Here is a 27,365-nt window from a genome sequence, read left to right as displayed (position 1 = left end):
TAAAATAGATAAACAACAAAGACCTACTGTATAGCACAGGGAACTATATTCAACTTCTTGTAATAAGTTATACTGGAAAAGAATCTGAAAATATATGCATATATATATATATATATATGTATATATGTATATATAACTGAATCACTTTGCTATACACCTGAAACTAACATTGTAAATCAACTGCACTTCAACAACAACAACAAAAAATTGTTTTAAAGAAAGGAAAATAAATAAAATGAATGAATGACTGAATATCTATAAATTCTCTGGTCTTCACTTCCTTCCCAGCTTGGATTCATTGCTCATCACTTCAGATTTTTGCAGTATTCCCAACTTCCTAGCCCCTTTTCCTCTCTCTTACACTGGTCTAGTAAAATTCCAACCCTGTAAACACCCAGCTGTCCATTTCCCCTGGGCCACTCCCGGGCTATGGAATGTTGGCAGAGACAATGACAAAATGGCAGAAATCGATTCTATATAAATTAACTATCTCCCATCTTAACTGACCCCTCAATTCTGCCCAGCATTCTTTCATATTACTCCAGTCAACTCTCTCTTCATGTTCCATTTAGATTATTTAAAAATCTTCTCTAATTATCTTAAACTTTTAATTGCTCTCCTCTTTCAACTTTTTAGCAGTCCCTAACCTCTTCCCTTCTTCCACAGAGAAAGACGGAAGCCACCAGATGGGAGACTTTCCTTCAGCTTGACCAACAAACCACAATTAATTTCTCCTTTCCACTCTGCTCTTGGAATTCCACCCTTTCCAACCTGCTTATTTAATAGCCTCTCCCCTATATTGTCAAACTCCCTTCACTCCACTGGCTGCCTCCTATCAGCATTTCTATAAGTTTTGCTTGTTTTGAATCTTTTAAACATGTCTCTTGGATTTCATAAGTTTTCAGTGTTGTCTTCTCACTTCCTAGGCAAATTTTGTAAAGAATTGTCCAAATCTCCACTTTCTCACCTACACGGACCTATCAGCCCACTCAGGTTGAGCTTTTTGCTTCAGCACTCCTTTAAATCTTTCTTCCTAGGATCACCCATGCCTCTTGTAGCTACTGGAACCCTCTGAAATTTTTAACTCATTTCTCGTTAATTTGGTCCTAAATAAATCAGAGAAAGAAAGGGAGGATATAGCAGGCAAAAGAGCTTTGAGAAACCTGAGGTTTTAACCTCCTAGAGCAGACCTACCATCCAGCTGGCTTTCTGGGTAGCAGAGGATTTACAGGGAGTCATCTCACTTGTAACACTGGGGTTTATTTTGGGCTCAGGAAGCTGGATCCTTTCTTTACTCCACCGTTTAGTGATTCCTCAGCCTTCGCTTAATTTGGGTGCATGTGTGTCTTCCTAGCCAAGGAGCAAAGAGAAGGCTCCTCGAAGGCAAGGTCTGTGTTTGCTGGAGCCTGCACTGTCAGCAATTCTGAGAACAGGGATTTTGTTTAATACATTTGTCTCTTTCCTGTTCCTGGCCCCTCACTCTACACTTAGGCTAATGAATGTTTGCTTTAACGTACCAAATCCAATAAAAATGTGGACAGAAACTTCTGACATGGGTCCTTGTTGTGCTTTATTTTCTAAGAGGTATCTCTTTGTCCTGGTAGAACTTACCCTTAATTCTCTGTGTTTAGACCCTATTTTAAAATCGAATTTCCACTAAATCTGGGAAGACTCAGAAGAAAACTTATTTCCCAATCTGGCCACAGTCTCAGAGTAGGTCTTTGAACTTTGCCATACCAGCCACAGTTTCCAGGCAAATCTCTCCTGAAGGATAATTATACTCCTAGAAAAGGCAGCTCAGGCCAGTGGACTCCATGTTAGGTAACTTTATGCAGCCTTGTAAATTGTTTTCCTCCAGTTGGAAGATGGAGGTGGTCCATTACCGATAGAAATGAGTGTAGGGGGCATCTGTCCGAAAGTTGTTCCCCTACTGGCCGACTTGCCGGTTTCTGCTCATACAATGCAGGCAGATTGGGGGAACCATATTGTCCCTATAAGCCCATAACACATGGACAAATGATTAAAAACACATGGAAAACAGTTCCACAGCTAAGCTAAAATTCAGATGGGAATGGAAAATCAACTTGCAAGGCTTTCAATTGTCTCGGGGCCAAATGTAGGACAGAATGTGAGGAAAAGTTGCCAAAGAGAGGGAAGTTGGGGAAAAAAGCAAGTCATGGATAGGAGACCTCAAACAATGGCACCTTGTATTGACAACGCTTCTCTGAGACTCTCCAAGAGCACGCACCAAAATCAACTCTGGAATTATTAAGACCTTCATTTCATGAGCGATTTTAGACAGATTTATATTTTCTACCTGCTATAAATAAAGGTTGGCTTTGCTGTCTTGGCAATACCTATGCAGAAACATAATGTTAAGTATCTGTAATATAACTATTAAAATATTACACATTTTTCCGTCCAAGGTGTGGGAATTAAGCAACAAGGTGGCATAAGGCAAACTGAAAAATCACAATAAAATGTAAAAGCAAAGCAGAACTTTCCAGGAAGGCTTGCCTTCCGTTGTGTATCTGACCCTGGGCCCACGTTTGCCATAAATTTGGGCAGGCCTTAGTCACATTTGCAAAAGTTCAACTCTTGATTCAAATCTGAAGCTCTTAGAAGCCTGTTATTCGTGGCTAGTCGCGAAAATGACCCACGGGTTCTGCCGGGTTGGAAATCTGTAAGCAAGAAGGCCTGAATCCTTTCCTGACTCCCGTACACCCTAAACCACCTTTTTCTCCATTTAGCACCATTTATGTGTTCATTCGGGGACCTGATGGATCCTCAAGAGATGCCACAGGTTACTCACTGAATGCAAAAGGAAATTTTCAAAAAAATGCTCCACTGAGAAGCCATTCTTAGAAAATAACTATCACCCAAGTCCTCAGCAACAAACAATCCTTTAGGAAAACAAACAATCCTTTCTGTCAGGGGAAAGCCATCCCTTAACTGGTCTCTCTTTACAACAAGATTTGGGTATCGTAGGTCATGTCTGAAAGCAAGGCATATTGGGGCTTTAAAAAGAAAGAAATCGGTCTTCTGGATTTCTCCAAAAACTGGAAACATTTCCACATTCAACAGAATGCCTTGATACATGGGGAGTTCCCACTGCTAATCTGGAACTTTCAAACCTCAACTGGTCCACCCCCAAGTCCTCCTTCCCTGCTTACTGATAAGGACAACACTGTCTGAAGTGGTCACCCTCTTCCAAGCACTGTGCATCACACACACACACACACACACGCACGCACGCGCACACACACACACACACACACACACACACTCTCTCTCTCTCTTTCTCTCTCCAGCTTGCCAGTTTTTAAAAAGGTATCTTTTATTGAGTGCCTACTATATCCCAGAAATATTCTTCCTAAGTTCACATTTAATTTTCACAACAATTTTTAGGAAGTTTTCATTTTCTCCACTTTCCAGATGAGAACACTAAGTTCAGGATACACAGCTAGTCAGCAGAAGGACTGAGATATGAACCGATCTCATGTTTTTCTCCCCCGTCAAATTGCCTGTTGCAATACAGCTATTAACCTTGTGTAGACATTACTTTTAAAGTCTGCTATTTTAAATTAACATTACGGGATAGAATTATCACCCTAATGGAGGTACTATAATATTTCATTAAGCATTCTTCTATCACTGGACATTTAAATCATATAATTTTGCTCCAACTTTTTATTGCCCTGGATTCAAGAAATCTTCACATGGCTTTTATTTTCTCTGGAAAATTTTCCACTGTTGTAGAGATTATTTCATTGTTTCTCCTTTTTTGAAACAGCTTTACTGAAGTATAAGTGACATACAATAAACAAGATGTAGTTAAAGTGTACACTTGAATAGGCCTTGACGTAAATATGCATACACGTACATATGTGTATATCTGTGAAACTCTCACCACAGTCAAGATAGAACTTGTTCATCACTCCCAAAAGTTTCCTTGTGTCCCTTTGCAATCATTCCTCTGCCCCATCCTGTCCTCCTCTGCCATTCCCAGGTAATACCCGATTTGTTTTTTGTCAACATAGGTTAGTTTGCATATTCTAGAATTTTCTATAAATAGAGTTTATATACACTATGTGTTTTGTCAGGCTTCTTTCACTTAGGGTAAGTGATTTTAGATTCATCCATGTTGTTGTAGTGATGTCTCATTTGTTTTTATTCCTGAATAGTATTTCACTGCAGGGATATGCTATAATTTATTTATCCACTCATGTGATAATGGAGTTTGTTGTTTACAGTTTTGGCTGTCACAAATAAAGCTGCTGTGAACATTTATGTATGTCTTTGAATGGAGATACGCCTTCTTTTCTCTTGGGTAAATACCTAGCAATGGAATGGCTGGATCATATGGTAGATATATGCTGAACTTTTTCAAGAAACCACCAAATTATTTTCCAAAGTGGCTGGGCTATATTTCCACCAGCAGTGTATAAGAGCTCCAGTTTCTTCACATTCTCACCAACACTTGGTACAATCAATCTTTTGAATTTTTGCAATTCTAATATGAGTACAATAGCATCTTACTGTGGCTTTTGTTTACAATTCCCTAATGACTGACTAATGGGATAATGTATTTTCCTGTACTTATTTCCCATCGATATTCCTCTTTAGCGAAGTATTTGTTCAAATCTTCTGTCCATTTAAAAAATGTATTATTGATATCTTAATCATACAATGTAATATATTATTATATTTACATATACCTATATATTGGGACTTTAAAAAAATATATATGTAGTCAGGATACAAGCCCTTTGTTAGATACATGCATAGTAAATATTTTCTCCCAGGCTGCAGCTTGTCATTTTCTCAACAGTGTCTTGGTCAAGACATATGATCCTTTTACACACATTGTTGGATTTTAATTGGTAAAATTGTGTTTAGAATTTTTTCATCTATATTCATGAGGGATGTTGGCCCATAGTTTTCTTTCCTTATAATATTTTTGTATGGTTGCTATCAGAGTAATACTTGCCTCACAGAATGAGTTAGGAAGCACTCCTTTCTCTGTGGTTTTCTGAGTTTTGTAGAGTTGGTACCACTTCCTTCTTAAATGCTTGTAGAATTCAATAGTGAAGCTATCTGAGCCTGGAATTTTCTTTGCGAGAAAGTCTTAAAGTACAAAATCAGTGTCTATAATAGCTTTAAGGAAGTTACTTTTTTTTTCTTGATTGAGCTTTGACAATTTGTGTCTTTCAAGGAACTGGACCATTTAAGTGATATATTGATACAAGTTGTTTATATTCCCTTATTTTTCTCTCAGTAGCTATAGAATATATAGTGCTGTCACCTGATGTCACTTCTCACCCCTGATACTAGCAACCTGTGTCCTCTTCTCTTCTTTTCCTGACCAGTATGGTTAGACATTTACCACTTTTACGGATACTCTCAAAGAACCAGCTTTTGGTTTCACTGACTTTTCCCTATTGATTTTCTGTTTTCTATTTCATTGGCTTCTGTTCCGATATTTTTAATTTCTTACTTATGTTTTCTTCTTTCTCTAGTCTCTTAAGGTGGAAGCTGAGGTCGATGCCTTTCTTCCTGTCTAATATAAGCATTCAGTGCTATCAAATTTCCCGTAAGTACTGCTTCAATGGTATCCTACAAGCTTTGATGTGTTTTCATTTCTATTCAGTTCACCGTACCCTTTAATTTCCCCTTCAGCCTCTTCTTTAATCCGTAAGTTAAATGAGTCTATAATTTAGTCTCCAAACACTTGAGGACTGTCTGGCGATGTTTCTGATCCTGATTTCTAACCTAATTCCACTGTGATCAGTGAACATATTTTGTATGACTTTAACTTTTTTAAATTTACTGAGATTTATTTCATGCCCCAAAATATGATCTACCCTGGTAAATGTTTCATGTGCACTTGAAAAGAATGTATATTCTGCTCTTTGGGGGGTTCTGTAAATGTCTATTAGGTTAATGTGGCTCACAGTGCCCAGACTTCAATACCTTACTGGTTTTCTCCCTACTTGTCCTATCAATCACTGAGAAAAGTGTATTAATATTTCTGACTATAATTATAGATTTGTCCATTTCTTCTTGCAGCTTTATCAGTTTTTGCTTCATGTATTTTTGAACTTTGTTATTAGATGCATATTTAGGATCATTATGTCTTCTTGATGTATTGACTTCTTCAAGTGATAAACTAACCACCTTCATCCTTGGTAATATTCTTTGCTCTAAAATTTACTCTGATATCAGCATAGCTATTCCAGCTCTCTTCTGAGTAGTTTTAGGACAGTGTATCTTTTTCCATTTTTCTTCTGTAGGATAAGTTGGGATTGATTGCTTTTGGGAAGCAAAAGTACAGATGGGGATAGAAGCAAAAGGTGAACTCATACTTCATTGCTTGGAAGAAGTTTTGCAGGTTACCATAAGGCCTTTAATGGAAGTGTCAGTTGATTTTTGGTCCTTTCTGTCTTAAGATAAACTAAATTTTATTGGCTAGCAGACTACAAGACCTATAAAAACTGTTCAAAATGAAGAACAGTTATATGTGTAAGTTATGACGATAGTATATTCATTTCCTGCACGATCCTGTTCTAAAGACATAAAATTAACTTTAAGAAAATCATGGCATTCTGGATATTACAGACATCCAGACACATTTTGCCATCAGCAACAGTTCTCCCGTGATTAATGGGGGAAAGAGGAGGAAGATCAATAAAGCAGGGCCATAAATTTAAATATGTGTCTCATCAGCATTTTCTTTCGCTTAACCAACTATATTAACAAATAAACAAAAGCCCAAAAGAGACTTGGGGCAAAGACTGGAAAAAGTATCTTGGATGAATCACATAAACACACAGCTAATACATCAACCCATTTATAGCTTTCTAAAATACATTTTTATATGGTGCTTTTTAACAGCATTTTTATTGCGATATACTTCCTATAATATAAAATTCCCCATCTTAGAGTGTGCACTTCGGCCGTTTTTGGTATATTCACTGTGTTGTGCAACCTTCACCACCCTCTAATTCCAGAACATTTCCATTCCCTTGAAAAGGAACCCCATACCTCTAAACAGTTAGTTCCAATTTCCCCTTCTACCGATCGACCCCCTGGCAACCACTAATCTACTTTCTGACTTAATAGATTTGCCCAATCTGGACATTTCATATAAACAGAGCCACTCAATATGCCTCAATATGTGGCTTTTTATGTCCATCTTCTTTCATTTAAAGTAACGTTTTCAAGTATATGGTGAACTTCATCATACTCACCATTGAAAGGTATTTTACTTGAAATGTAATGAAAGCATTTGCTTGGAATGGTAAGGAATAACTTGGAATAACAGGAAGAGACCAGCCTATAATTTGGAAGACCTTAGTTCTACTGCTGCTTTCTTCCTACTTTAACTTCTGAGGATTTCAGTCTCCTCTGTTGGACAATAGGGCTATGAGATGATATCAAAGGTCTCTCTTTCTTATTCCTGTCATTCCAGGAATCTCAAAGACACAGAGATGCCCACAGCTTGGAAAAAATAATTGTTGCAAAATTAATTAGCTAGACTTGAAAACTTTAGTTCCTAACTCAATCTGGAGACAGGAAATGGGAGACAGCTGCTATCAATAGCACTTTGATCTGATTATAAATTCAGGAAGTTAACACTAGTTTCTTCATCAGGAGAGAAACAAAACAGAAGACAGCCTGAGCTGTTTGTATCAGTGCAGGTTCCCCTCCAATTCTGAAAGGGGATAATGGAATTAATGATTTCCACTGTGACTTCCTCCTTAATTTAAAAAAAAAAAAAAAACGCTCTATGCTTAAAAAAACTATTTCAAATTTGCATATGATTTTATACTTTTATTTTCCTATCTCATTCACTACATATCTCCAGTACTCAGAACAGTGTCAGGTGCAGAGCTGTCACTTCATATTCAATGTTTGTTGAATGGATGGTAGATGGCTGGGTGGACAGGAAGGCTGAAAGCTGATCTAGACAGTAAGGATGAAAAAGACATGTTGAGTTTTCTTCTTCCAGTTCTTCTTCCAGTGGGTACAATAAATATAAATTGTTAAAAACTAAAGAAACAGTGATTCAGAACTAGAAATAAATTTATTAATTTTTATGCAACACTAGATACAGTACATTTACTATGCTGCTTTGTTGTAGAAATTAATCAGCACCAGTTTATGGTTTAAATTACACAGAACCATAGTGTCACTGAAAATACGTGCATATTCTCTTCGGCTGTCTTAAAAATAAACAAAAACAGAAATGTAAATAAATGTCACCTAGTTCATTTTTACCACTCCTTGGAAGGAGACGAAATAACCGTCTCATGTTTCTTAAGTTTATGTTTAGCAAATACATGCTCTATATACATTTATATACATGCATATATTTTGTTAAAGACCACTGGTCACAAGATTCTGAAAAGCTACACACTGTGAAGCCGGGTTAATGCCCCTGGGCTAAACAGGACTTTTCCTGAGTCGGTATTCAAGTTTGGGGAGAAGAGCTGGGTGCATTCACGTCCTTCTTTCTGACGCTTTCTTTCTTAGCTTCCAATGAACCCATCTCTTTCTGCTCAACCCTGCTCTCCACTCTCCCTTTTCTCTCCTTTCCTATAACCTCCCATTCCCATCCTACTGGGACTCCATTTCCTGCCTTCCCACTCCTACCACAACGTAAAGGATGACAGTGACCACTCCAGGTGGAGAGAACCGTGACAATCATTTATTTCTGTTCCCCCCTCGGTCAGAGCCCAATCATGAGATGGAGATGAAGGTCATGAATACTGCTCAGCACCCAAACGTGCCTGAATTTTTATTTCTTCTTTCAATCACTTGAATTTTACAACTTGATTAATGTTTTCATGATCAGGAATACCTTAAATATTCTTCTCGTGTTTCCAGTTGCTATAAAAATCAAAGCATTCTCTCTCTGTGCTCACATTTGCAATTACATTTAAATATCACTGTCCTTGCAGAAATGTGTAATAAAATCTACCAGGCAGACCACGTTCTGTATTGTTGCTGTGGTTCTGGATTTCCAGTTTGAAATAGTTAATAAAGTTTTAGGAATCCCTCATTCCTTAAACTTTTACTTTCCCTCCTAGGATATAACCCTTTAGGTCAACAATTCTTTATCCAGCATTGTACCTTTCCACACTGCAGAGTCCAGTGGATCAGAAGGGACTTGAGCTGATACAGAGAATGGGTTTTACATCTTTCGGTTAAACCCCAGGGGCTGCTGGTGTCATACAGAAGACCTGTGTATCGCAGCAGTCCAGACCTACTTGTGATATCTAAGCAAGGAGCCTCCTGACTCCACAGTGATGTCACAGTTTAATAAGGGGCGGCATGTCTCAATCTTATCCCAGCCTCTCTTCGTAAATATTTCTATTAACCAAAATCTTGATAAGTGAGTACCAATTCAAACAAGCTCGTCATGCTTTATATCCAAAACGGGACCAAGTTTCTTTAGGCCTTTTTAGTTTCATTCAAGGCATTAATATAGTAAAACCTGCACCAAAACACTGGTCTGCTTGGTAACTCCATTTTGATTCTTAAGTTACACTGGCGCTCATATAGCAAGTTACATTTGGCACAACCATATTTTTCAGTGATTATGAAAAGAGGAAAATGTTGGGTAAATGTTTCAGAAATAAATTTCTAATTTCCTGTAATTAAACCTTAATTTCAGAAGGGAGTTCTTGTAAGGCTGCAATGTGCTTCACTGCTACAAAAATGTCTCACTCAGCTTTCATTATAAATTAATAAGGTAAGTATGCATTAGAGAATCAGGTTAACATGGCATTTCTGCAAATATTAAATATTTAAGGGCTCAAAAATGTATCAGAATCCTTTCTGAGAATATAGGCTTTCAAAGGCTCTGTTTTCAGTATTACTTTTCTTTGTTCATCAGGACATAGTTCATTGGGACACTTTTGAGGAAGCCATATTTTTCTTCCATATGTTAACCATCATTCATATACACTCTTTATTCCAAATGTCCTTGAAAAATGCTGGTGAGCACCATAAACACAAATGAAAAGAGTGGCTCATGTTACCTGAAACTTCTCATGCCTCTGGAAAGCTGGGGAAACCCACTCACTCGCTTTGGAAGGGTGTAGCGCCAACATCCTTATTGGAAAAGGAGCTCTGGCTCATGAGTAGTGATGGGTGGGGCTCTGAAGGCCAGGTGGCCCCTGCATTCTTACCTGAACCAGAGCTTTGCAGACAAGCTTCCATCTGCAAGGTTCTTCCATCTACAGCCTTCCTTTTTCACCACAGAGAACTCTCCTTTCTATCCACAGTCTTTTATCTCAGGATTCACATTTGAAAGGGCTTCAAAGGCACAAAGCAACCCTTTGCAGTTCAACCTTGATTTAATGAACTGGCAGGGTTAGTTTCATTCAGACGGACGTGGCAGAAGCACCTGAAATCAGATTTCAGAATGGACTCATTTGAGGTATTAGGAGCAAAAAGAAATCTAAGGACCATGAAATCGGTGCTGACTGCAACAGGGAGTGAGGTCTCTGGACTAATCAAATCTTGTACCATATGACACTTCAGGGATTTATTTTGAAAGGTATTGAGATATAAAAATTGTGTCTCTTCCTATAAGAAATACTCACTTATCAATCTCTTGGGAACTATTTATCTATTTTTTTTAAACAGACAGACTCACTCACACACTCTGATCAAAAAAATGTACCAAGTCAGTCATGACACCTTGTTTTCTCTTGAGTAAGATGCCCAAATGCTGGAAATAAATAGGTCAGAAATTCCAAGTGGGCACCTGTAGGGGCAGTTCCATTTAGAGTTTCCTGGAACACACGTAATTGTGAGATGTGCCCTTCCTACAGTCCTTGGTTTGCCATTTTCCTTGTCTTTGAACCAGAACACAGTTCTTGCCAGGCTTTAAACGTAGAGGGGGCCCTTTCCTCCAGTTGGTGAAGGTCACAGGTTCACCGCCGATCCACTCCCAGTGGCCAGCATGCACTTGGTCATTCAAACCTAATGCAAACCAGAAAAAGTGTGCCAAATGATTTTATTACATTTATAATTGGATATCATATCAGCCTAACGTCCTAAGCTCAGTAATCACATGCAAATGTGGGCTTACATTCTAGAACACAGAACAGGATCTGGGCATTCTGTAGGACGCAACTGAGAACAGAAAGCTTGGGGGTCAGGGAGATCGGAATCCGAATCTGAGCTCCACCATTTGCTAGTTGAACATCTTTGGGCTGGTTATTTAACCTCTCTGAGGTCTCTTAGTTTTTTCATCTAAGAAATATCTAAGTATATCTAGGCCTGTTTTGAGGATTAAATAAGATAATGCACACAAAGCTCAGGACATGTGAGTGTTTAGTAAATGGCAATTACTATTCATATTATCCTACAGGCAGAGTTCCTATCATGGGGAGAGATACTCTCTTGTCTACTATTCTTCCTCATGATGCTAAATGTCTTGGTTTTCATATTTGAAAGTAGCTTACTAAGCATGATTTTTAGTCTGGAGCTTAAGGTTTTTTTTTTTTTTTTTCAATCTGCTACAATTACAATAAAAAGCAGCTTTTCTCATGTGGTTCTCTCCTCCTGCTAGTAATTTTGGAAAATTACAGTTCAATGTTGTAAAGCTCTTGTAATGTTTCTCCAAGAAGCATTCCTCCTCCTCACTCTCTTCCATAACAGAAATAAAAATCACAGAATGAGAAAAGAATCCCCTGCAACACGGTAACTTGGCACCTCTCAAGCCAAACGTGACCATGAAAACAGTCTTAGTTCCACAGCATGTAACCTTCTCCCCATCAGTGTGCAGCTGACAATCTGGGGTAGAAGAAAATGAAGGACTTTGGTTGGGAGTAACCTGTCTTCTCCTGGACTGTCTCCTTGAACTACTGACCAGGTGATGCTATGCCCAAGTGCTTTGTGAGGACAGAGCCTTGACATCAGTCATTGTGGGCACAGAGAAAACTCATCTTCCAGCCTTAATTTAATACTCATAGAAGTTTAGAATTAGAGACTCCCTCAGTATCACAGAGATTTTGAGAAACCAAGAGTGGATTTATTCCCTGAAAGACAATACCTTTAAGGAGAGACAGAGAGAATGTTGACTTTAATGCACCCTGAGAATCCTATTTCTAAAGTGGCTTGAAAAGGTTTGCATTATTGTTAAAATTGTCAAAAACATTAAAAACTTCAGAAAACAAGGGATAAAATTAAGATCACCTATAGTTCTCAACTGGAGATAAAAAGCACACTGAACTCTTTGGCATACTTCTTTTTATGTATATATTTATGTGTATATGGAACACACGTATATACATTTCTTTTAAAAATTATTCAAAGATAATTATATTTAATTATAATTAAATAAATAAACCGAATTACCTCCTCCACAAAAAAATTTTTTTGCTTTAAAAATTTTTTGTAGGGGAGGTAATTCGGTTTATTGATTTATTTATTTTAATGGAGGTACTGGGGATTGAACCCAGGACTTCGTGCATGTCAGACAACACTCTACCCCTGAACTATAACCTCCCCCTTTACATTCCTTTTTTATTCTATTATTTCATGCTTCATATGGACATTTCTTTTTTATTCTAAATTACTTCATGGCTTATGTGGCTGTGGACTCCGCATTTTTACTTAGCACCTTGCCACAAATGCTACCACACTTATGTATTTTATATATAACATGTATCTAACATTAAATGAATTCATAAACATAAGGCATGCTGTCATGTCTTTAACATGTAATGCCTTATTCAACGTTAAATATCCTTTCATATGGCTATACTGTAATTTATTTAACCATCTCCTATTTATGACTGTTTCACTTTTTTTTTAACTTTCAGAAATAAGTTTAAAATTCTCTTACTTACCAGTTCACCCATATTCCACATTATTTCTCTGAGAAAATGTCTAAAGATGAAAGTATTGAGTAATTAATTGAATTTTAAGAGTTAGGCTGCCGAAGCATCTAACCATTGCTTATTCTTATAAACCACCATGATTCGGCCCACGGGTGGGGGCGTTCTCCTCGCGTTCTCGCCCTTCTCCGCGGTGCGGCGCAGATACTTGCCTATCCAAAAGGGCTTTCTTCCGCTCATGTCCCAGAGCCATCGCATGTGCTGCCTGGAGAGCACAGCCACAAGGCTGCCCAGGTGACTAAGGGCAAACACAGGAAAACGGGAGTGTCAGTAACAAGGAGGTCAGCATTTCTGCTGAGAGGGAATGCATAATGGAAATTAAAATCAATTCAAAACAGAAAAAAAGGTTTCTAATTAGAAAGAACTTTCCAAGACTTTAACAATCTATTGTTTTACACGAATGAGTATCTCCAGGGTGGGGTAGGTGACAACAAAGAAAGTGATCATTTTATTATAATATCTATGCTTTTAAGCACAAATTCAATGGGTTTTAATGAGTTTTAGAAAATCAGCAACTGCTTTCTTATATAAATTACTTAATGCCAAAAACTTACACCTCTCATAGGAGAGGCAACTTGGCAATTACTCAGTTAATTTGATCGGTAAGTTAACCCAAACTATTCAGACAAAATTACTTGGGGCCTACACTTTGAGCTTGGTGTGTTTAGTCAAAAGACCCCAGTAACTGTGATTCTTTCAACACACTAGAGAAATGAGCATTGCCTGACTGTCAAACCTTTGCATGTTGTGTAGAAGCTAAAGCACCCATTCTTACAAGTATATATAAACGTTTTCCCCAAAATATTTGATTATCACAGTAAGTTTAGTTAACACCCATCCGACCATTAGCAAAAGAAAAAAAGAGAGAGAAAAAAATGTTTTTCTCTTTGTGATGAGAACCCTTAGCATTTACTCTTGACTTTCAAATACACCACACAGGAGTGTTAACTACAGTCGTCACGTTGTACATTACCTCCCCAGAATTGATTTATCTTACAACTGGAAGTTTATGTCTTTTGACTACCTTCATCGAACTTCCCCACCCTACATCCCTCATCTCTGGTAAACACAAATCTGTTCTCTTTTTCTGTAAGTTTCTGGTTTGGTTTTAGATTCCACATATAAGTGAAATCATACAGTATCTGTCATTCTCTGACTGATTTCACTTAACGTAATGCCCTCAAGGTTCACTCATGTTGTCCCAAATGGCAGGATTTCCTTCTTTTATGGCTGAATAATATTCCAGTGTGTGTGTGTGTGTGTGTGTGTACCACAACTTCTTTATTCATCTGTCAGTGGGCACTCAGGTTGTTTCCATCTCTTGGCTGTTGTAAATAAAGCTGTTATAAGCATGGGGGTGCAGATACCTCTTCGATATAATGTTTCTGTTTTCTTCAGATATATTTCCAGAAGTGGGATTGCCAGATCATGTGATGGTTCTATTTTTAATTTTTGAGGGGCCTCAATAGTGTTTTCCATAATAGTTGAACCATGTTAGAATCCCACCAACAGTGCGCAAGGGTTGCCTTTTCTCCACATACTCACCAGAATATGTTATCTTTGGTCCTTCTGATGATGGACACACTCTAACAGGGCTAAGAATTCTATAGGAATTATTCCTGCAGCTAGCTGAATTATTCCTATAAGCAATATTTGATTGTATCTAATTCCCTAGCAGTGTTGTTTAAAAGCTCTTTAAAATGCTTTAAGGAAAAAGCCAATAGATATATGTATTTTTTCTTTTCCTCTTCTTTTTTTAATACAGAAAGCTTCAAAAAAAGAAACAAAGGCACCATGATCTTCTTGTCTGGTTAATATCTACTGTTATTTTAAAAAGCAGGAACCATAATTAGTAATAGGTACTTGTTTAAAAGTTTAGATGACTGTCGATTTTTTTTTTAATTTTACCTATATCTTTCCAAGCTTTACACCCATTTTTCTGCTTTTCCAGATCACATATGCTAAACATAATCTAATCTGTCTCTTCATGAATTTTTTCCCACCAATATAGTACTTTGGAGTTGTTCAAGGCAGTGGCGACTTCTAGGCCTTCTGAGATATATAGGCTCTCCATCACTTCTCTGAGTGCCCTCAGGCTGCTGGACTGGGGTTGCGTGACTTGGTTCTGACATTACTATTTACTGTCAGCTCCTGTCTGACAGTTACGGCAAGTAGGAGAGTGAATCTTCTCCCCTGGCCCCTCATGTCTGATACGATAATTCTGATGTGCTAAGGGGAGAGAGCACAGAACAGCAAATGTGTACTAAATATAGACCACGGGAAGGCTTGGGGGCGGCTGCAGTCACCGTGGAAGGTTGGACAGAGTGTAGGAGACCCGGGCTCTACTTCCAGCTCTGCCCCCACCTTCCTTCAGGACGTAACTTCAGTGTCAATTTCACCAGGAAGGAACAGATTTTATGCAATCTCCTGCCTTAAGATCCTTGAAACTGTCTTTGAAACAGAATTTGTAAATTCATTTTAGTTCATCAAGTACAAGTTTGATTTCCTTTTTGACTCTCTGAGCAGCAAAAAGTCCCAAAGAACAAGAGGGGAAAACAGCTGTGTGGTAAGTAGAATGTTAAACCATAGTTATTTATAAAAAAGTATTTGTAAGTTGATTATTTCATAAAAATATCGTTCCTTTTCTTTTATACCCACATACAAATAAAATACAGAGGGCTTTATCTATATAGATATGTATATACTACAGAGAGCTAGAAATAAAATATAGAGCCACACACATACACATCTTTTGACAGCACTGAAATTCGAAGGTATTCAAAGTATACTAATAAAAACAGAAACCTTAATTTTTCTAGTTACAAAAATAAACATCTACTTCTTTGAAACTTTTTGGTTAAATATAGATGTATTTCAGAGTAACTCTTTCAGGACAGGTCAGCAGGGGTTCCAGACACTCCTGCGGAAAAACAAAATGGTCCCAGAGATAATGATCTATAATAATAGAATTACCCGATGTACACAGTGACTGCCTAAGGAAATGAGCAGATGAGATTACAATATGTAAATTCAAGAAATACCTAATCTAGGAGTCTGGCTCCTCTGGGCTAGAAAAATAATAAAACACCAATGGGGAGGCAAGGAGATTGGAGATAAAGATTGGGTTGAGTTAGCAATCTGATTAGGGACAAAGGATAAAGTAAAATCTGCTGTTCTTCTTGAAATATGGGTACCGCAAATAACTGTCTGTGAAGGACCTTCAGGCAGCAGGGGAGCCTGAGGAAACGTAGCCCAGAACTGAATAATGGTCCCTGAGATTGAACAAAAACATGCTAGACGCATATTGACTCTAACTATAGAGTCTAAAACCATGTCCCAAAAAATATTCAAGAGAAGTTAAATAGCCAGGTTAGTAAAATGTTGAAACTACAAATTTTACATCACAGAAGGAATCGCTAATTCCCAGAGGAATATTCATTTTTCAAGGCAAAGGGGTGGGAGAAGAAAAGGACTAAACGAATCTGAGAAGTAACGGGTGAAGGGAAGCACGGAGGCACACAGGATGAATGGAAACATGCTGAATGGGGTTCAGAGAAAAATTACACTGAGGAGACGGCCTTGTCATCCAAAAATGTTCCTTTTAGAATGACTGATCCAAAGGCATGAGGAGGTCTTTTACTTCTGTATTAGTTTGCTTTTAACCTGCTGCTCGACACTTCCTGAAATGCCTGTAACTAGTATTAACTGTTCTTGGGACAATCACTCTTGTCCTTTTGAAATAAAACACACGTGGAAGTGTCACACAAAAGCCATCAGATCAAATATTGGTACCCATTCTTCAATTAAAATTTTAACATTAAAAGCTTTTTACGACATTTTTATTTCTTTCCTTATTCCTTTATTTTAATTTTTTAAGGGGGGAGGTAACTAGGTTTATTTTATTTACTTTTAGAGGAGGTACTGGCGACTGAACCCAGGACCTCATGCATGTTAAGCATGTGCTCTACCACTTGGGCTATACCCTCCCCCAGTTCATGATATTTTAAAATCTCACACCAAAGGAAAAAAAAAAATATATATATATATACTTTTTACCTCTTACACATCCTGGAATACCATCAGAAATAGTATTTGATAAATGCTTGAATTTCTGGACCAATATGGTGAATAGATAACATGCAATTTGAAATAGTTTGTATTTCTGATAGCTACATAATTAGTCACTTTATAAATATGACAGGAAAACTCCAGTTGCCCCCCTAAAAACTTTTTCTTGTTCAGAAAGCTTTCTCAGTTTTACATGTAAAAAATGGGCATAGTTCTACCACTTCAAACAATTCCCTGAAACCAGAGTTTATAAAGCTAACTTCGAAATAATTTGAACAAATTAGTTCTGAAACTGCTTATAACATGTTTGATCTGCTAGATATGCTCACTACTCCCCTTGAATTAATAGAGATGGAAGTTTTCCATCACTATTATACTAGATTTTCTAACAGTTTATTCCAGAACAAAATAATCTGTCTATACTATTTCTTAATATCATTTGTGTTCTTATATATGCTACCAACAAATATTGTAACTCGTATTGTTACATTTAGGTCCAGAGAGCTTCTTAATTGGACCTATAGTAAGAGATCAACTCAAAGAAGGCTCAATTCTGTAATTTACATTCAGTGACTTTCACATTCTTGATAGAGCTTTGGAGAAAGGAGATGTGGGAAGGAATGATCAGAATTATATTATAACCTTGCTGATGTTAAATGCGGGGTTTAAGGGTTTGAGCTGTTGTACAGGACAGCTGAATCTGCAGACTTACGGTGTCTACTCTTCTGAAGCTCTCTGATAAATGAGGAGTGATTTAGTTCCTGGGAAGAGGGGCCAATACTGGGGGATAATACTTAAAAGTGTCATCTGGTCTCATCTAGACATTCCTAGTACAATAAGTACCAAAAAAAATTTAAAATTGTTGAATGAATGAATCTACAAATTCAGAACCTGATTATATCTTAGGTTTGCCCTTCAAGGTTACTTTGATTCCAATTCAAAAAAAAAACAAAAACACTTTGGATCCATAACTTAATAAAAACCTATTGTCTCTTTGCTGTCACAGATACAAAATTGTTAACATATAGTTTTAGAAACCTACTTTAGGTTAGCTGACACAAAGTTACAATAGGTGTGCTTGTCAAAACGCCTGAGATGAGACAGCCCCTATGCTTCTGGAGCTTTTGGGGGGAGTATAATAGAAAATTAAATCCTGTCTTTTTCCATTTATTTGCTTTATTCACCATGAGTAAGAGATTTTGCTTCACCGAGCCTCTGTTCTATCTGTAAAATGTAGATAACAATACTTGCTTCCCTCACAGACGTGACAGGAGGAGCAAATAAGCTAACGAACGTGAAAGGATTCTGTAAACTATGAAGCGTCATATAAAGTAAGGCTTTATTGGCAAGGAGGCATGTAGAGCTGGGTCAGGCCAGTGTAGAAGGGTCATGGTGTGAACATACTTAAAACCAAGTCACAGATAAAATTTTAGGTCAAGTGCATGACAAAGTAGCTAGGCTTTTAAATTAATTTGGGCCTTAAATTAACCCTGAGATGAGTGAAGGGTATAATATTAATGGATATATAAAGACTCCTTTTTCTGCACAGCAAAGGAAAACATAAGTAAAACAAGAAGAAAACCTACGGAATGGGAGAAAATTTTTGCAAGTGAAACCGACAAAGGCTTGATCTCCAGAATATGTAAGCAGCTCATACGACTCAATAAGAAAAAAATAAACAACCCAATCCAAAAATGGGCAGAAGACCTAAACAAGCAATTCTCCAAGGAAGACACACAAATGATCAAAAAGCACATGAAAAAAAATGCTCAATATCACTAATTATCAGAGAAATGCAAATCGAAACTACAATGAGGTATCACCTCACACCAGTCAGAATGGCCGTCATTCAAAAATCCACAAATTACAAATGCTGGAGAGGCTGTGGAGAAAGGGGAACCCTCCTACACTGCTGGTGGGAATGCAGTTTGGTGCAGCCACTATGGAAAACAGTGTGGACATTCCTCAAAAGACTAGGAATAGACTTACCATATGACCCAGGAATCCCACTCCTGGGCTTGTATCCAGAAGGAAATCTACTTCAGGATGACACCTGCACCCCAGTGTTCATAGCAGCACTATTTACAATAGCCAAAACATGGAAACAGCCTAAATGTCCATCAACAGGTGACTGGATAAAGAAGAAGTGGTATATTTATACAATGGAATACTACTCAGCCATAAAAACCGACAACATAATGCCATTTGCAGCAACATGGATGCTCCTGGAGAATGTCATTCTAAGTGAAGTAAGCCAGAAAGAGAAAGAAAAATACCATATGAGATCGCTCATATGTGGAATCTAAAAAACAAAAACAAAAACAAAGAAACAAACAAAAACAAAGCGTAAATACAGGACAGAAATAGACTCACAGACAGAGAATACAGACTTGTGGTTACCAGGGGGGTGGAGGGTGGGAAGGGATAGACTGGGATTTCAAAATTGTAGAATAGATAAACAAGATTACACTGTATAGCACAGGGAAATATACACAAAATGTTATGATAACTCACAGAGAAAAAAATGTGACAATGAGTGTGTATATGTCCATGAATGACTGAAAAATTGTGCTGAACACTGGAATTTGACACAACATTGTAAAATGATTATAAATCAATAAAAAATGTTAAAAAAAAAAGACTCCTTTATGACTAGTCTTACTACTCTTTGTATTCACCATTTAAATTCCAGCTGCAATTAAATGGATCAATAAATTTAAAAAAAAAAAGATATTGGGGCACTAATGTAGGATTGTCAACATGAAGACATCAACAACATTAACATAAGTTGCCATGATTTCATAAGAAATTATTTTTGACACCAAAAAGCTAGAAGATCATAGTCTCAGAATAACGAACAGCTCTTCTAAAAAATGACAATCTTCCATCGATGAATGGACGGAAAGACATCACTCCACATGCGTTGTCCCTACTTTTCTCATAACACTAAGAACCAGTTAACGCTTCATTATGAGCCAGCCAAGTCACCTGCACTGTCATGGAGCACCTCTGGAAGATGAACAATAAGGCTGCTTCCCAGCCTGAGGTCTGGGGGTCCTGTTGCTCTGTTCAGCTACATCTTAACAACAAATCCCAGCAGGAGTAACCTTGGCTACAGTATAATGGCACTTCCACACCTGCCCTTATTTTTGTCGGTAGCAAAACCATCTTCCCACCTATAGCACGTTGTAATCTTCTCCTTTCTAGGTCAGAGAGCTTTGGATTCCACATCAAACTCTTTCCTCAAGGAGGAAAAAAGACCTATGCTGCTATTCTTACCTGAGCTTTCAATGCATGAAGATAAACTCTAAATAAAAGAAGGACATCTGGTTATTTTGGTGAGAGAATGTCTTAATTTTCCTCTAGTGTATAGCATTATGGGAATATACGTATTTAGACAATGATTATAAGATTTTCAGAAATATTTTAACTTACTTCATAGAACAAACTCATCAACAAAAATGTGAAAACCACTGACTAACATCTATGGTACCTTTTCTTATATTTAGTACATGATATACATCAGTGGAGGAAAGGGTGTTTGCTTTGACCAGTTTTTAAATACACTTTTAAAATAGTTTATTAGCTTTTTAAAAATCTAAGTTTAATTTCCATACAATAAAATGTATAATTTTTAAAGTATTTAATTCAATGAACTTTGACAAGTCTATGTATCCATGAAAGACACACCCAGCAAGATGGAATACAGTTCCATCACTCCAGAGCCTTACCTCGTGCTATTTTCCAGTCATAATCTCTGCCAGAGATAAGTGGGTTTTTTTTTTTTTCTATCACCAACTAATACATCAGTTTTTCCTGTTCATATAAATGAAGCCATAAAATCCGTATTCTTTTATGTTAGGCTCTTCTCTCTACATAACGTTTTTGAGATATATCCACATTATTGGAGGTCTCAGTAGTTCATTTCATTTTATTGTTTGCAAATTGATTTATCAGAAAGGAAAATTTGTCTATTCCCTTTTTGATAGAACACATATAAAGAACTGCTATAAATCAATAACAAAAAGACAAATGATCCCAACCCCTATTATTTAAAAGATTGCTAATGAAATTCTTACCAATGTCTTTTTTTTTTTAACATATATTATTATTTCTCTTGAGTAAATATCTAGGAGTGACATCACCAAGTCACAGGGCAAATGTATGTGACTATAAGAAACTGCCAGACAGTTTTACAAAGCAGTTGTACCATTTTACCATTCCATCAACAGTAAGTGAGAATTCCATTTGCTCTACAACATTGTCAGTCTTTGTGATTTTTAACTATTTTCATGGGTGTGGAGTGGTAGTTCATTGTGGTTTTAACTTGCATTTCTTTGATGTCTAATGGGGGCGAGCCCCTTTTCATGTACTTCTTGACTAACTGTATATCCTTACTGTGAAGGTTCTAAGTCATTTGCTTCTTTAAAATCTGGTTGTCTTTTTATTATTGATTGGTAAGAGTTGTTTGTATTTTACGGATTTGTACTTATCTTTATCAGATAAATGATCCGAGGATAGCTTTTCCCCAACGTGGTTTGCCCTTTCATTTTCTTAATAGTGTCTTCAGAATGAACTTAATTTTTTAAATTTTAACTTTTTAAAATGAAGTGTAAGATCTGACCAATATCCACCAGGGATATATCTGGTCTCAACTTCCAGCCATGCAGTGTATTAGTCTAATCGCATTGTGTTGGATAATATCCAGGTAGGATTTTTAAAGTCCGTCTGGACTAGATAAATCTTGTTGTCATTATTTGACCACAAGTCATTCTTCATCGAGTGTTCCATTATCCAATCACCCTTTGTCCAACTTGTCTGGTTTCATAATCATCAATGCGTCTTACACTGTCAAAGGTCTGATGCTGTAAGACCTTTCACTGCTATATATTTTCAAACAGTGGGCAGGAATTCCTGTTTAATAAATAAATAACAGAATCTGCAATGCTGCTGACTCAGAGAATCTCCTTCTGACTTTCTCCAAAAGTTTGAGATAGGGAGGCTAAAAAACAGAACTGTGGCAATGCCACAGCTTTATCAGAAAAAAGCTAAGTCAAAATATATTATTAAGGTCAGCCCAAATCCATTCTCAATTACAGAACTCCCTCCCAGCTCTTAAAACAAAGCCAGGTAGATACTAGATACTCAACACTCAGATCAATGAAGCAACCCTACAGTTCCATGAGAAAATAGAAAAATTAGAAAAGAAAAATCAATCAAATGTGAAACAGGGTTCCTTACCGTTCCCTGCAAGTTCGGGCAGCTGTGTTCCAGGTGACTTTCTGTTCTATGATTACAAAGTGACAGTAGCCTGAATGATGGTGCCATCCAGCTGGGCAGGATTTTTCTTCCACCTCCTGAAAAACAGTTGGCCGTGTTCACAACACAATGGTCTTACAATCTAGAGTCTGTTCTCAGCATATAGAGTCCTTCCTATGAGTCTTCTAACGTGAATAACTTTGTCACCAGAAAGGAGGTTAGCCCTAATCCCAATTCTCCACTTTGAGAAATGCAATGGCTTCTTACAGAACAATTGTCAGCAATGATTTAGTTTTATAAAAGTATGGGCATTATGATATTTGGTTTCTTTATTAGTAAAATTTTCTTTCTTCTTGGTGGTTCATAAAATAATGGTGAGTCTTACGATTGATAGGAGCTTAGATTTCATGAAATAATGTAGCAAGTGCTTAATGAATATTAGTAATCAAGATGCTCTTGATCGTAGAGTTTTCTTAATTCACCTAAATCAAAGCTTGTATCCCAGAAGCTCAGTGCTAAAGAGAAGTTTCAAATTCTCCAAGAATAATAGTGGATTTATCTATTTGAATAAAATAAGTAAACACCTTCTTAAATTGTACTGTGTAACTAATGTGTGTTGTGATTTTCAGAACACTAACTGGCCATCTTCTCCTCTCCGCCTTCCAAGTGTAACAGGGCGGGCAGGACGTTGCCGGAGTGCACGGAGCACTCCCCTCTCTTAGCTAATCACAGGGCCTGCTGCGGGCAGTGCTTGGCACTTGGCTGCTCGGCCTGTGTCCCACCTTGGTGTGGGGGCTCCAAGACTTCCAGGCAATCCCATCACACGTATACAGCTTTTGGAGGCTTTCTTCGAAGTGGAAGAGTCCCTTTAATTCCAGCGTGCAGTTTTTTGGAAATGAGGGCAGCCGGTTCTATGGGAGGGAAAGGAGACTGAGGTTTGACTTAACGTAACTCGATCACACTCTTACCTCTTCGAGCTCATCGTCTGTTGGGGATCGTTTGTGTTGAGTAAACTCTCCCCAAGCTGGAAGGCTGTTTTCTGGCCCAGAAAACAGCTTGCTTAGAGGTGAGTAGGAAGTGAAGAGATTTTCATACCTGCCTGGGGAAGTGTGAGCCGGCTGTGGATTCCTCCTTATCTGCCTGAGGCCGTTCCCACACTTTGATTGTCTTCTGTGGCTGACTAGTAATGGATACTTTGGCCTTCCTTTTGTGAGTTGGGGAACTGTCATCCTCCAGTTTCAGGGAAACCATTCCATGATACTTGAGGAAATCAACAAACAACAATAAAGAAAAAAAAAAAACATCAAGAGAGCAAATAACAACATTTGTTGTAAAAATGAGCAATCCAAAAAATTGGATCAGAGCAAAAAAGATGAGTTTTATTTTTTCTGACCACCCAAGCCTCTAAAACAAATTTCAAAACAGGTTTTTAAGAGAAGTATATAAATATAAAATATACAAAAGATAGTTTCACTAGATATTTTGCATCCATAAATACAAGAAATTTAGCAATTCTCTCAGACTAAGCTTACTTTATAGATGATGTCTGTTCCATTTCTATAAACATAGGATGGATGAACCTGAAATCAACAGAGAACAAAATATGAACAAAATTGGCTTGAATACTAATTAGAAGCAGGGTAAAATCCTTCCAGTAAGGTCATTTTAATGTCTGAAAAATTTTAATACTTTTCTTTTTTTAAGATTTCTCATGCCCAAATTGTTGGAATTTTAAAAAATCATTGGACCTAACATTGATCAATGTTGACTCATCTATTCTGAGTCCTAGTTAGGGAAAAAAAGACATTCTTATTTTTTTGGCACATCTATAGTATAGAGAGGTCCAAGAAAACACACACACTTACACACATTCATGAGTATGCACCTGGTTAGAATGCTTTGCTTAAAAGGTCAAAGCCATGGTTTCCACACCAAGTAGATCACTTAATCTCATTCTATTTCAGGGTCACTTGTCATTCTCTACCTACCATGATCACAAAAGGAACCAAAGCACAAATCACATGGATGAGTCAGAATATCGATCACCTCGGTTGGTACAATTGATAGAGTGGGGCAGCATTATGAAAGTTGTATACAAAAGGCACTTCATGATGGTCCAGAGAACCATGAGAATCACTGTGGCCCACACTCACTGTGAGAATCAGAACAGCTTCCTCAGTGTTTCAGAACACTTATTAAGATCTTTTGATTCTTTTAATATGCACTCCACCCATCAAATCCCAGAAGGTCCCCCGTCCTTACTGTTCTGCCATTCCCTCGGGTTCTAAGCTTCATTGGAGAAAGATGTGAAGAATCAGAGCCCCGCAGGGTGTCTCCCCTGGCGACTGCTGGCCGCTTGGAAGATGGAAGGGGTCTTCCTTCCAGATGAAAGGAACCAGAAGCAGGTGAGGAAGCCCCCGGGGTGAGCGGACGCCAAACGCCCTTCTCCTGAGCGTGCGGCATGTTTGGGTTGAAGGCATATGAAGGATGGCACTGTCCTGGGGGCACGCAAAATGGCAGGTCAGCTCATTTTACACAAACAGATAAGCGATCACATCCGCAGAGCCCCTGAAGCGGCTCGTCATTAAACCCAGATGGATGGTTTTCCCACCAGATGTTGCCTTTCTGCCATTTGCCAGAAACTCCTTTCCTCTTCATCAGTTTCCATCCAGGAAAGCTGTGCCCTTCTGCACAGCTACAGGGTGATTATAAGTCATGAAATTGATTTCACCAACCACAAATGAAAATCACTGTTGTGATTTTATAATCATCCCGTCTACTTGGGAACCAGCCTCACGTCGTAGTATAGAACTCCTCCATGTGTAAGGTTTATTCGCTGTTCAAGTATCATTCCACAAACACCTTAAAGTGTTCATCCTTTCCCCAATCTCCTAGAGGTAGAAACTGGAATTGTTCGAAGGTGTCAGTGAAATCAAACAGTAGTTATAAAAAAGAGCATTCAGCTGTTGAACAAAGACCCAGTAAATCTTAACGGAGTTACTTTAATTAGAAATACTGCCAATTAGTATGAAAAAAAGTCTCAACCCAGAAGCCTTGTCTGGCTATTTTATACTTCACGTGTAAAGCGTGTATTCCGTGTATTTATGTACTTCAGGCAATCGGAAAATTCAACCGAAAAAGAAATGAGTTTGGTGAGGAAAGGAGGTGGGGAGAGATATTGTGGAAATCTAGTTATGGTAAAGGAAGGAGGAGACTGGCTATTTTTATTACAGGGTGAGAAAGAGAAGAAAAGACAGTAAGTTTCAGGTAAGAAAAACACATGGCCCACAGGGCAAGACAGGTGTAAAACAGGGCTGTAAGACCGGGCATGGTTACTGGACACTCGCCAAATGCAAATAGACAAATACATAGAAGGTATCTGGCAGGAAGAAAACTCAGAGCACCAAAGCCTTCAGCTGGTCCTTATATTATTTTTTAAATGTTTTACTTATTTATTATTGTATTATTTAATTACTTTATTTTGGTGTGGGGGGGAGCTTATTGGGTTTAGCTTATTTTTCGAGTAGGTACTGGGGATTGAACCCAGGACCTTGTACATGCTAAGCATGTGCTCTACTACTTGAGCTATACCCTCCCCCCTCCGGGTGGTCCTTATTTTACTTGGTTCACAGGCTGCTCTCCAGCACGTACTACCCAGGACCTCCCTGGCTGTGCAACCCAAGATTACTCATTAATATTCTCCAGCTGCTCCTGAAACCCCAGGCCAGCTGCATCTTTCACACCTATTTTTCTCTGATTCCTTCCTCTCTCCGAATTTTCCTGGTCACACTACAGTGGGGGCTCAAATTTTAGGCATTAAGAGCTCTCTTTAACAGAGGAAGATAATTACAGCCCTACAAACTCTGAGGGGGGGGGGGATAATTGTCGATAGATTCTCACCGACATTGTTTCCCCCTTGGTGAGAACAACAAACGGGTAGGAGGAAAAAAAAAAAAAAAAACCAACCAGGCACTGACTTGTTGCTTTTCTCAAATGATCGCTCTTAGCGGGAGGAAAACCACATGAAGCAGAAACCAGAATAAAGGGCCCACATCACGACTGAGGTTGCTTTCTTGACAAGAAATTAAGCATTTTGATTTGAAGGCGTTATCAAGCACACTGGCTGTTGAAAGCAAGCAGCTACAGCGCCAGGACCGCTCCTGATTTCAAGATGAGGATCAAAAGAATACCTCCTTTTGAGTCCAAAATTTTCACTGCAGCTTTTGTCTTTGTGCCAAGAACGGCATTCACAGGGGAGTTCAGAATTACTTCAAAGACCTCATCATCTTCCTCTAATCCGTCACAGGTAATTGCTATATTCCACATCTTAGTTGACATTCCTACAAGAAGTAAACATTTTAATTACTCTTTAATTGCTATTTCAATCACCTAGGTGTCAGAGAAATATATTAATTAACATGTCTGCAGCTAGGCTGCAGTAGCCTGAGTGAGCTATTGTACTGCTACCAACCAACTCACTGAAGGCGTGCTGTTCTCCCAAATAATATTAAAAGACCACATTGTTCCTGGACAATGATGATTCCTGTTTAAATGCAAACACTGTAACAAAAAAGTAAGCTGCGTTAGACAAGGGCTGAACAAAAACTGGTTTAGGAGTTGCGATCCAAGACTTCATTTTTTCCTGGCCTGCCCCTTCTCTTCTTAAGAATAAACAAGCACTGCCATCTTAAAATATTAATAGTTTTAAAAATCTCAAGATGTTGATGCAGACTGTCAGAAGTGATTACTAGATGGTGCTTCAAGCCACGCACGGAACCCTTGAAATGACTGATTTCTAACGACAGCTGCTTCCATCGGCTGCCCTGCTTCCCGAGGTCCGTGCGGCCTGCAAATGCTCTTTCTGCGGATGTAATACTCAGCAGTTTGATACCCTCCTACAGAGAATTTATGGGCTGGGGGGTTCTAGAAATAGAATGAGCCAATTTTTTTTTCTCTCTCTCTGTCTACTTCTGTTCATGGAGTTACAATCAAGCCTGGTTCACAGCAACTTTGTGAACTTAACACACAATGGCTCTGATGTTACAAACGTATCCCCAGCCATCCTGTCACCATGAAGACGGGACTCAAAGCAATCCCTGAAACACAAACTATTAAAGCTGG

The 27,365-nt window shown here is 38.1% G+C and overlaps 1 protein-coding gene across 17 annotated transcripts in view; it reads right to left on the bottom strand.

Annotated features, from left to right (window-relative positions):
* Positions 1-7,814: 7,814 nt before the first annotated feature.
* FREM1 (FRAS1 related extracellular matrix 1) overlaps positions 7,815-27,365 on the bottom strand; it is a 148,617-nt gene continuing 129,066 nt past the window's right edge. For 14 of the 17 annotated variants that reach the window (XM_045509936.2, XM_045509935.2, XM_045509930.2 and 11 more), the window contains 8 exons: positions 26,435-26,584; positions 24,507-24,742; positions 23,777-23,824; positions 23,340-23,504; positions 23,027-23,155; positions 22,227-22,342; positions 13,070-13,155; positions 8,068-10,995 (listed from right to left, as the gene is read on the bottom strand). In XM_045509936.2, the coding sequence (XP_045365892.2) occupies positions 10,796-10,995; positions 13,070-13,155; positions 22,227-22,342; positions 23,027-23,155; positions 23,340-23,504; positions 23,777-23,824; positions 24,507-24,742; positions 26,435-26,584 (1,130 nt within the window). In that variant the 3' untranslated portion in view covers positions 8,068-10,795. Of the gene's footprint in view, positions 7,966-8,067; positions 10,996-13,069; positions 13,156-20,716; positions 20,858-22,226; positions 22,343-23,026; positions 23,156-23,339; positions 23,505-23,776; positions 23,825-24,506; positions 24,743-26,434; positions 26,585-27,365 lie in introns of those variants that run through there. The other 3 variants (XR_006721685.2, XM_045509952.2, XR_006721686.2) reach the window with 3 other exon arrangements.

Source organism: Camelus bactrianus, chromosome 4 (genome assembly GCF_048773025.1).
Source record: "Camelus bactrianus isolate YW-2024 breed Bactrian camel chromosome 4, ASM4877302v1, whole genome shotgun sequence".
NCBI classification, from domain to species: Eukaryota; Metazoa; Chordata; class Mammalia; order Artiodactyla; family Camelidae; genus Camelus; species Camelus bactrianus.
Note: the sequence above shows the minus strand (reverse complement) of the source record. Positions and strands in the feature narration are given on the sequence as shown.